Source organism: Coffea arabica, chromosome 3e (genome assembly GCF_036785885.1).
Source record: "Coffea arabica cultivar ET-39 chromosome 3e, Coffea Arabica ET-39 HiFi, whole genome shotgun sequence".
Lineage (NCBI taxonomy): Eukaryota > Viridiplantae > Streptophyta > Magnoliopsida > Gentianales > Rubiaceae > Coffea > Coffea arabica.
This window is the reverse complement of record NC_092315.1, coordinates 15,643,083-15,655,281: the sequence shown is the minus strand read 5'-3', so window position 1 is coordinate 15,655,281 and position 12,199 is coordinate 15,643,083. Positions and strand designations below refer to the sequence as shown.

The 12,199-nt window shown below is 35.4% G+C and overlaps 2 protein-coding genes across 2 annotated transcripts; both read left to right on the top strand.

Moving 5' to 3' along the window:
- Nucleotides 1-1,028: 1,028 nt before the first annotated feature.
- On the top strand, nt 1,029-2,063 carry LOC113737417 (uncharacterized). The gene has a single exon (XM_027264652.1). The coding sequence runs from the start codon at nt 1,029-1,031 to the stop codon at nt 2,061-2,063; it is 1,035 nt and encodes a 344-aa protein (XP_027120453.1).
- Nucleotides 2,064-3,614: 1,551 nt separating this feature from the next.
- On the top strand, nt 3,615-4,610 carry LOC113736969 (kirola-like). Its single transcript, XM_072083759.1, has 2 exons — nt 3,615-3,834; nt 4,134-4,610. The coding sequence occupies exons 1-2, from the start codon at nt 3,669-3,671 to the stop codon at nt 4,397-4,399; spliced, it is 432 nt and encodes a 143-aa protein (XP_071939860.1). The 5' UTR covers nt 3,615-3,668; the 3' UTR covers nt 4,400-4,610.
- The last annotated feature ends 7,589 nt before the right edge of the window (nt 4,611-12,199 follow it).

Below are 12,199 nucleotides of genomic sequence, written 5' to 3'. Positions count from 1 at the left end.
ATCTATTCTTTGCGGATGACTCCCTAGTTTTCTGCAAAGCCAACTCTCAAGAAGCTAGGAAGTTAATGCAAATACTAAAAGTGTATGAAGAGGCTACTGGACAGCTTATCAACATGGATAAATCCTCTGTGTTCTTTAGCAAAAATACAACCCAACCAGTGAGGCATGAAGTCTGTCAAACAATGGGGTCAATCCAGCAGGTAGGACAAGGCAAATACCTTGGATTACCAATGATCATTACAAAGTCAAAAGAGCAGGTGTTTGGTTTCATCAGGAATTCAATTGATAATAAACTATTGGGATGGAAAAACAAGTTGCTGAGTCAGGCTGGCAAGGAAATTATGCTAAAGGCGGTGGCGATGGCTATGCCTACCTACACTATGTCCTGTTTTAGGCTACACACTAAGCTCTGTAGAGATATCAGTGCCAAAATGGCAGACTACTGGTGGGGTGAATCTGAAGGGAAGAAAAAGATGCATTGGATTGGCTGGAGGAAGATGACTGAAAAGAAAAGTACAGGAGGAATGGGGTTCAGGGACTTGAAAATGTTTAACAAAGCTCTACTGGCCAAACAAGTCTGGAGGTTGATAACACAACCTAACTTGTTGGTCAGTAAAGTTTTAAAGGCGAAATATTATCCTAAAGAATCCATTTTCAATTGTAATGTGCCTCGGAATGCTTCATGGCTGTGGCAAAGCTTATCAACTGCTAGAAAAGATGTCCAAGATGGAAGTAGGAGGAAAGTTGGGAATGGTAAAGGTACACGTATATGGGATGACAACTGGATTCCAGACAGACCATCAGGGAAACCAACGTCTGCAAAGCCTCAGGGATGTCAACTCCAGTTTGTATCAGAATTGATGATCAACAACAGATGGAACACAGTGCTGATCTTCAGAATATTTAACTCACAAGATGCTGAGAGGATCTTGAAAATCCCTATAAGCTTAACTAGAAAGGAGGACAGTTACTACTGGATGCACTCGCAGAATGGACAATATACAGTCTAGTCAGGCTATAAGACTTGGATGAAGGAAGAGAATCTGGAAGGCACAAGGAGGAGGGAGGATACTGGAACAAGCTATGAAGGGACCATGTCTAATACCTGGAAAACACTATGGAAGCAAAAGGTAAGCCAGAAGATGAAAGTCTTCATTTGGAAATGCCTGCATGGTGGTCTTCCTGTGAGAGCAGATATACACAGAAGAACAAGACAAGGGCATCCTTTTTGTATAGGGTGTGGAGACAAGGAGGAAACTCTTGAACATCTACTGATCCAGTGTACAAAAGCTAAGGAAATTTGGAAGATGGCTCCGGTGCAGTGGGATGGAATTATGGAGCTGTCAGATTGCTTCATCAGGTGGTGGACAACAATAATGGAAGCTCAACAAGATAGAGGAAGGGAGGACCAGGTGAACCTCACCATTAATATCCTCTGGCAGATATGGAAAGCAAGGAACGATAGAGAATTCAACCACAAAGAAAGAGAACCTCACAAGATTATTCAAAGGGCCATGAAGGAGTGGACAGAGTTTGATGAGGCAAACAAAGGCAACGTAGCAAGGAAGAACACTCAGGAAACAGAAATACAGCAACGAACTGAACCAGAGCTAGAGCAAAATGAGAGCCATACCAGCCTACTGATCAAGATCCATACACATCAAGATAAAAGACAAGCAATAGTAGGGATTGGAATCACTGCAACTGACTCTATGGGACAAATTCAAGCGGGTTGGGCACTAAGAGAAAGATTATCAACTGAGCCAATTCAAGATCAAGCGGTAGTAGTGAGACTCGCGTTACTAAATGCGATCAGCCAAGGATGGAGCAGTATCAGAGTGGAGCTCGATAACAAGGAGCTGATGGAGTGTATAAAAGGTTCGAGGCACTGCAACCATATGATGGCTACTCTAATGGAAGATATCCAGTTCATTAGTAATCAGTTTCATAAGTGTTCTTTCTCATTTGCTAATACAGGGAAAGTAGGCAGTATTAAATTGAGCTTGCATGCTCTAACCATCTGGATAGATGAAGAATGGGTAAATCCCACTCTTAGGTGCTAGGCACCAAGTTTTTGTAGGACGTCTGTCCTTTTCGCTGGACCTTTGTCCAAATATTGTACAGTTTAAAGTGCTATATATATGAAAAAAAGCTATCATTTCGACAAAAAAAAAAACAAACAAACCCGCAGTTATTCTAGTTATTGAAGACACAAGTATCTTCAGTATTTAGAGGTTAGTTTTTATCCCATTTTTTATGGTTAGTTATTCTAGTTGTGCCTGACAGGTCGGGGATGGAAAGGATATGGGGAAGGGTGAGAGTGTTTAAAAAAACAAAGAGTCTGATTTCTATCTAATTTGGTCAAATTGATGTAATTCTGATAACTTTGGTGTAATTAACTCACACAATAATGATTTTTATATCAAGTTAGTTGTATTAGATGAAAATTTACGTTTATATCAAAATTGTATTAGTTTATCCTAAATGTCGTAACAATTGCATAATCGTACATAACTAGACAAAAGTTCAACTTCAAAGGCTCCGGATCCATATAGGACCCTCATTGAACTGGTCTTGTAGATAACCTACGGTGATAACAACTCATTTACGTGGACATTCGAGTACGAGAAATTAAATGAGAAAATCTCAGATCCAAACACATTGATGCACTACTGCAAAAATGTGACAAAATATATTGAGACTCACCATCTTAAATAAAGGGCTCATCTAGTGATCACATTTGGAGTAAAAGTAACAATGTTTTGAAGATTCAATCTACAAAACTTGTGTTCTGATACAAATTAGAGGGTAAGATTAATCAATTATTAATGGTAAAAGCAACAAATACTAAGATTATAATAAAAATAATGCTTAATTAACTATGAATAGTAAAAAATATATATAAGAGCATACTGGTTATTTTGTTTAGTTGGTATTGCTTTTAAATATTAAGCAATTATAAGCTCTATTCTGTTTATATCGATTTAAATAGTTAAGGTGATATATTACATTTGCATATTGTACTGATTACAAGTGATTATAATTAATTTTATGTTTGATTATTGTACTGTTTTGATCTGTTATTGATTCTGTAACCAATGTATCAGCTGTTACAAGAATCTTTATCTAACATAAATAAAACGAACACTTTATATTTTGTGCCTTCGTGTTGTCATGCTGAAATTTTAACCGTTCGGATCAAATACTCTTACATGCATGAAACTGATTTCTGTGATATATAACGCAAAAAATCCTCATCAAATTTTCAAGGGTACAATACTCTAAGAAGTAGACAAATGCAAATGCACCAAAAAAAATTTTTTTTTTTTTACTGTCAAACATTTATACGTAATGATATTCGTAATTGATTTTTTTGTGAGAAAATCTTTACCTTGACCACCCCATATCATTGCTTCACTGTGATTGTTGTCCCTTTTTTTATTAGAAAAATCATGTACTCCACCAAATCCAATAAAATAGCAAAATAATTCAAGGAAAAGTTAAGTAGTTGAGCTAAACAAACACAGCTGGTCCGCAACACAATGACTTTTTGGCATTTAGATAACTCACACAACTCAAAACTATTAAAAAGCCCTTTGGATTATAGTTTTTCCCTCACCCCTTTTCTTTCACTGTCCTGTTTTCTTGGCCAGCAAAAGCCAGAAGAAATGAGTCTTGCTGGAAAGCTGGTTAACCAAATCGAGATAAAGTCCGATGGAGATGTGTTTCATGAAATTTTTAGGTACAGACCACATGATATATCCACCATGAGCCCTAGTAATGTTCAAGGCTGCGATCTGCATGGTGGTGATTGGGGAACCGTAGGATCTGTCACTTTCTAGAACTTTACTCATGGTAATTGAATTTCCTCAAGATTTCCCCTCTTTTCTTTTATTCCCTTCAAATATTTTCTTTTCTCGAAAAACATTAAACAAGTTTTCAGCTCAAACATGACATTGGTGCAACACTAAGATTGTTGTTATCATGTAATCAATCGTTAAAATTGCAAGGTGTGAGTAGAGGTTACAGGTCTTGAATCTTTTGGTAGTCGTGATGCCACTGGGAAAATTTATTTTTCTTTGGGGTGTCACACGAAGTTTACCATTCATTCAATTCCTTTTTTTTCCTCTCAGATGGGAAAGAGAAAGTGGCCAAAGTGGTAATTGAAGCCATAGATGAGGCGAAGAAATCAATCACGTTCAAAATGATTGAAGGAGATCTAATGGAGTTTTACAAGACCTTCATCGCAACTGTTCATGTTGAGGCTCTGGGTCAAAGCTGCTTGGTTGCATGGACCATCGAGTATGAGAAACGAAGTGAGAATGTCCCTGACCCAAATACTTTGATGGAGTTAGCCCTTAATATCACTAAGGATATTGAGACTCACCAGCTCAAATGAAGGGGTATTAACCCTTAATGTCACTTTAAATGATGGGGTATATTAATATTTCATCATATATGGCATGTAAATATGTATTTGGGAGTCCCCAGCTTTAAAATTAGTGTGTCGAAAAAATGAAATTAAGCTTGATGAAGATTGTTGTACAAAGTAAAAAACTGAAATTATTGTTGTGTGTGCAATAGTTTTATGTGTGTTGCTACGGTTTTATAATTTATGTAATTAATATTGTGCTTGCTCTTATGAATTTTGATAACATTATATGTTTTGCTGCGGTCCTATAGTTTAATTACTAATTGTTATTGGTGGCTTAGTAGATATATACATAACGTATATTGACGTGCGCGGAGTATACATATACAATTAACCTCATCCTAATCAAGTTTTACATTTATAAACTCCTAAACACCCCACACGCGATTTATCGCAAGTATACGAATCGTGAGCGAGTATAGGGTATTAAGGGTCGATCCCACAAGGAAGATTGCAATTACCGGTACTACTAAAGCTTCTCTATTATTTAGACTATCAATGAATTATAACAAATTTTACCTACTCAAATTATACAAAATAACAAATGAAAGCTCCTTGGGTTGTGGTATCCCTAACTACTCATGCAAGTGCTATATTTGGATCATTGAATACTACATCTAGGCTAATTATGGTGTAATTTCCTTATGCATTTGAATCCTACTTTCGTAGTGAATCAATTATACTCATAACTAATCCATACCTATTTTCATAGTTATGAAATTAGCTACAAGTTCATTTCTTCAATGAAATTACATGAAATGAATCACTAAAAACCACATAAGTGCACCTCTACTTTCGTGAGTGTACTCCCTATGTTTAGCACTTCTTGAACTAGTGTTAAATCTCAATTTTCATTGCAGAAACAACACCTTAGATAATCACAATTAATGGTACCAGATTAATCATGATTTCAAGAGCTAAAGTGCTAAATAACTTGCTCAAATCATAGCAGTCAAATAACCAAATAATAAACACTAACAATTATAGAAAGTTCAACCAAACCCAAGGTATAAACTTTAGAAACACATAATGAACACAAAATCCAGAACTTGTATATTAACTAAACTTGGAATCAAATACAAAAGATAAAGAGTTTGGAAGGAATACAACCCTTGTCACATGAGCTTTCTTCCTTGCCTTCTTCATCCTCCATCTTCATCCTAATCTAGATAATAAACAAGAATGGAAAAGCTACACTACTCTATACTAAGCTAAACTAACACTAGGGAGATGAAAGAGCTACATTTCTGCAGCTTCAAGCTTTCTCCCGTAGCTCTCTCTATTTTTCTGCTATGAACTCCCCCCTCTATTTTTGCAATGCATTTTGGCTCTTTTATGATGAAAGGTGGTCAAGAAATGAGGATTACATCTCCCTTTTACAGCTGGGAATGTTTCTCACATGTCTAGCATCCAATGTGAGTTGGTGGAGGTGAAATTGATTTTTTACGCGTACAGAGCAGCCTTTTCTGACCAGTGATCCGAGCTGCTACAGTACCTCGGATCCGTATGGATCCGAGCTCGGATCCACTAACCCAGAAACAACCGAGGGTTCGGATGAATAGTGGATCCGAGTGTGGATCACTTGCTCTGTTTTTGGCCCAACTTCAACCAATCTTTTCTTGATGTTAGAGGCTGAACCAGCTCTTGACCAAAACATAAAACTTGTAGCCCTTTGAGTTAGCTTTCCAATTCATCAAGAATCACCTCATTTGGATCTGTGTAGGCTGAGAAATGACCGAAATACCCTTGCCTGCTCATTGCCCTGTTCCAGTTTCGACCAGTAGAAATTTGCTATTGTAATTCGGCATTTTGACCTGGAAAACCTTCAAACTGGATTTAGATGTCTTCACCAAAGTTGTAGATCTATCTCTTATCTTCAAATGGGTTCAAGAAGCATCCCAATCCGATCATTGTAACTCAAGTTATAGCCGAAATACGAAAATGTGTCAAAACTGTCAAAATACACAAAATCCAAGTAAAAAGTGATAAAAACCTCATTTAATCACTTAAAAGCATTTTTCACCAATTATAGCCAAAATGATTCATATTCTTCCAATAATATAACCAAAGTGACTAAAAATAATATAAAATGTCATACAATTATTACGTAAATTAGTCACTTATCAAACTCCCCCACACTTAAATCATTGCTTGTCCTCAAGCAATTCACACATAATCAAATGCAATGATTCAAGAGGTGAAACAATATATGCACTTTGTCCAATTTAATTCCTCAAGACTTGGAAAATAATTATTATATAATTATTCAATTTACACTAAATACTCATAATATCAAGTAAAGGAAAGATAATTATACCCTAAATTCAACAAGTTAAACTTAATCTCTTACCCTAACCTAATTTCACAAATAAGCAACCCACATAGTCGATTTATAGCCTTCCTCCTCCTATAATCATCCTTTTCTCAAAATTTTACATCTAAGAGGGATTTATTCATACTAATTTTACTTAATTAGTGAGAATGCCTTTTTACGCGAAAATCGACACTTTTAGGTGAAGATTCCCGGTTACTCAACATTTCACTTATTCAAGTTGCAATGCATACTCTTAATTCAAGTACCTTTTTACGCGAAAATCGACATTTGTAGATGCCAACCCCCGGTTACTCGGTACAAAAATCATTGGAGTAGAATAATTTTTTCTTTCTTTTCTTCTCTTTTTTTTTTTTTTTTTACTAAAGGACAATAAATAGATATTCCCTCTTAGAAAATATATAAGACTAATCAAAGGAGGAGTATAACCTTTTATCAACTATATCAATCACTTACTTGCAAAATTAAGTAAAGAGAAGAAATCTCATTAAACATGTAAAATTATAGGCATAATTTTCCTCACTTTACCAAATATACTTTCTAAAATGTAAAAATTCTAATTGCATAATAACTATTTCCAAGTTAAATGAGGACTAAACCTTCCAAAATACACATAAAGTTTCAACAATTGGAAGAATAAAAACATTTAAAGTTGGAACAAATTAGCCCTTTTTGAATGAAAATGCAAAAATTTGAAGAACTTTTGGGCCATAGTGACATATTGGACAAGATGTTAGACAAATTTTGACGGAGTTTCCCCATATAAATGGAAGAAAACTCCCTGCCAACAAACCCAATTTCAGGCAAATTATCCATATGGCAAATAATTCAAACACAATTCCAATATTTCTAAGCATTTAAATCCACAAAATATCATCACATAGCATTAGAATGCAAGTTCACATATTTCCTCCCCCACACTTAAACTTCACATTGTCCTCAATGTGAGAAAAGGAAAATAAAGAAAGAGTAAAAGAAAATACTCCCCTTATGACTTGCGCAATCCGAATCCATGTCCAAGTGATGAATTTTCAACTTTACTTGAAAGAATGGAGACTTCAATTAATGCACCTTGAAAAAAAAACAAAAATACAATTCTTAAGAATAAAAGCTTGCAACCAACAAGAAGAAAAGTGGAGTTGAAGGAGGAAAAAGAGGGAAGAATGAAGAAAAGTGGTCCGAGGCTTCGTTTGGAAAGGATCCGAGGTCGTTTTTGAAAGGATCCGAGGTCGGATCATGATAAGTGAGCTCGGATCAAGAAACTCGAATTTTTTCTGATTGCAGAAGTGGATCCGAGGCCTTGGATCCATACGGATCCGAGCTCGGATCAAGAAGCTCGAAGTTTTTCTCTGATTGCAGAAGTGGATCCGAGGCCTTGGATCCATATGGATCCGAGGCCTTGGATCCATTGAATCTGCACTTATTGCAGAATTTTTGCAATTTTCAGTTTGACCTCAATTCTTCAAAATACACCCTAGATCATTTCTATGTCAAAATAAACCATTCACACACATGTAAAATGATCTAAACATGCATTCTAAACCTCTTTAATGCATCAAAAACCATAATTACTGAATTTGAGGTATTGAGATCTTTGATCAAACTTCGCCTTTTTCACCTCATTTGGTCACTTTTGCATCTTTTTCCAAAACCTACAAATGAAAAAATAACAAAATAACTCAAACTCATACTTTAAACATAAAATCACTCCAAAGTAACACCAACTTAAACAAGCATTGGGTTGCCTCCCAATAAGCGCTTCTTTAAAGTCAATAGCTTGACTATTTCTCCTCATTTTTCAAGGAGGTTTAGTTAACGAATAATCCACCATTTTAGGCCTTGGTGGATCATTGTAAGGTGACTTAATACAAAAAGCCACATGATCTAATGATGTGAGAGATGGAAGTGACTTACATATTCCAAGTGTTTCATAGATATTACCTTGAATATGCACCACTTGAGAACTTACCAAAGGAAATGTCATAAGAGTATCTTGGGCAGGAATACCTTTAGAACCTATACTTTCACTGCACTCCTCAAGAGGGGTGAAAAATGAGTCATTAAAACTCACCTCTTGAGGCTCAAAGTTAGTTCCAAAGATATTATCATGTGAAATGGACATTTGCTCATTGAAACACAATTGAGATTCATCATTTTCATCAAAATGCAACCCATTTTCACATACAACATTCCCATCATTCATGCTAGGATCATTTTGCACATTATTAGAGGAAATAACTTCACACAATGCATTCAATTGCTCATGTATTCTACCAAAGTGAGAAGCCAATTCATCTATCCTTTCCTCAATCCTATCAAAACGGTCGGAAGTCACATTAGCTAATTTTTCTATAGCTAACTCCCAAGATGGCTTAGAATCATTAGCTACCATTTCAATTGCCAACTCCCAAGATGGTTTTGATTCATATTGGACACTTTCAGGTTGGTAATCATAAGAATATGGAGAATCACTATATACACATTGATTATCCCAACCATAAGCATTAGCACTATATCGATCAAAACAGGGATTGTAATGCTCTAATTCATCATAATAATCCACATTTTGTGCTTGCATGCATGTGTTAGTAGCATGATAATCTCCACACAAGTCACAAATCACATGATAAGAATTAAAAGTATTAACATTCCTTCTCTGCTCAATTTCATGCATCATGGTGTCCATTTGAACTTGTAACTTAATTACATCAAATTTTGCCTTTAAGCACCTTAAACCATCTTCAAAAGACATACATTCAGTAAATTCTTGGTTACCTCTATTAAAGGAGCTTTGCACTTGGTAACCATCCATTACCAATCTTCCATTTCTCAAGCATTGTCCTCCAAATTGTCCTACCCTTCTCATCACCTAAAATTGCTTTTAAACAACTTAAGAGCAAAATTAGTAAGAAGAATAGGTGATAAAATGCATACACACAGAAAATACTAAAATGACAGAAAATAACATTCACACAATAACTAATAAAATGTCTAAACTAATAAAGTTACTCTTCACACCGATATTGCCAAATCTTCCCCGGCAACGGCGCCAAAAACTTGACGTGCGCGGAGTATACATATACAATTAAGCTCATCCTAATCAAGTTTTACATTTATAAACTCCTAAACACCCCACACGCGATTTATCGCAAGTATACGAATCGTGAGCGAGTATAGGGTATTAAGGGTCGATCCCACAAGGAAGATTGCAATTACCGGTACTACTAAAGCTTCTCTATTATTTAGACTATCAATGAATTATAACAAATTTTACCTACTCAAATTATACAAAATAACAAATGAAAGCTCCTTGGGTTGTGGTATCCCTAACTACTCATGCAAGTGCTATATTTGGATCATTGAATACTACATCTAGGCTAATTATGGTGTAATTTCCTTATGCATTTGAATCCTACTTTCGTAGTGAATCAATTATACTCATAACTAATCCATACCTATTTTCATAGTTATGAAATTAGCTACAAGTTCATTTCTTCAATGAAATTACATGAAATGAATCACTAAAAACCACATAAGTGCACCTCTACTTTCGTGAGTGTACTCCCTATGTTTAGCACTTCTTGAACTAGTGTTAAATCTCAATTTTCATTGCAGAAACAACACCTTAGATAATCACAATTAATGGTACCAGATTAATCATGATTTCAAGAGCTAAAGTGCTAAATAACTTGCTCAAATCATAGCAGTCAAATAACCAAATAATAAACACTAACAATTATAGAAAGTTCAACCAAACCCAAGGTATAAACTTTAGAAACACATAATGAACACAAAATCCAGAACTTGTATATTAACTAAACTTGGAATCAAATACAAAAGATAAAGAGTTTGGAAGGAATACAACCCTTGTCACATGAGCTTTCTTCCTTGCCTTCTTCATCCTCCATCTTCATCCTAATCTAGATAATAAACAAGAATGGAAAAGCTACACTACTCTATACTAAGCTAAACTAACACTAGGGAGATGAAAGAGCTACATTTCTGCAGCTTCAAGCTTTCTCCCGTAGCTCTATCTATTTTTCTGCTATGAACTCCCCCCTCTATTTTTGCAATGCATTTTGACTCTTTTATGATGAAAGGTGGTCAAGAAATGAGGATTACATCTCCCTTTTACAGCTGGGAATGTTTCTCACATGTCTAGCATCCAATGTGAGTTGGTGGAGGTGAAATTGATTTTTTACGCGTACAGAGCAGCCTTTTCTGACCAGTGATCCGAGCTGCTACAGTACCTCGGATCCGTATGGATCCGAGCTCGGATCCACTAACCCAGAAACAACCGAGGGTTCGGATGAATAGTGGATCCGAGTGTGGATCACTTGCTCTGTTTTTGGCCCAACTTCAACCAATCTTTTCTTGATGTTAGAGGCTGAACCAGCTCTTGACCAAAACATAAAACTTGTAGCCCTTTGAGTTAGTTTTCCAATGCATCAAGAATCACCTCATTTGGATCTGTGTAGGCTGAGAAATGACCGAAATACCCTTGCCTGCTCATTGCCCTGTTCCAGTTTCGACCAGTAGAAATTTGCTATTGTAATTCGGCATTTTGACCTGGAAAACCTTCAAACTGGATTTAGATGTCTTCACCAAAGTTGTAGATCTATCTCTTATCTTCAAATGGGTTCAAGAAGCATCCCAATCCGATCATTGTAACTCAAGTTATAGCCGAAATACGAAAATGTGTCAAAACTGTCAAAATACACAAAATCCAAGTAAAAAGTGATAAAAACCTCATTTAATCACTTAAAAGCATTTTTCACCAATTATAGCCAAAATGATTCATATTCTTCCAATAATATAACCAAAGTGACTAAAAATAATATAAAATGTCATACAATTATTACGTAAATTAGTCACTTATCATATATCAAGAACCTTATGCCTCAATCTCTACCAAAGTTTTTTTTTCTTTTTTTTTTTTTGTGGCCACAGGTGCAAGAGAAAGATACAAGGTTTTTTTTTCTGGTTTACTTACTTTTTCAAGGGCTGACCAAGCAATTTTTGGGTAAAATCTACGAATCCAAAATGGTTAATTTAAGTTGTTTAGTAGCTTTTAGATCCAAGCTTATAAACCATTCATTTCCCGTCAAAATTAGGTTATATTGGGGTCAATAAAAAAAGAAATTCATGTGCAACGGGCCAACGGATCTTCTTTCTACATGCTATGTGTTTTTTAAATTAGTATCAAATATCAGGTTGATTCCATAAATACATATATTGAATTTTGAAGTTATGACAACTAGTTTCAACTCTTAACCAAATCCAAAACTAATATCATATTTTTGAACGTTAAATTTACTACAACTTAAAATTCAAGTTTTATTTATTTATTTGACTAGTTGGTGATAGATTCATCAAACTTTGTATAATAGTTGTTGCTTTTTTTGTGTCTTAATTTAATGTCATCTTATTTTGCT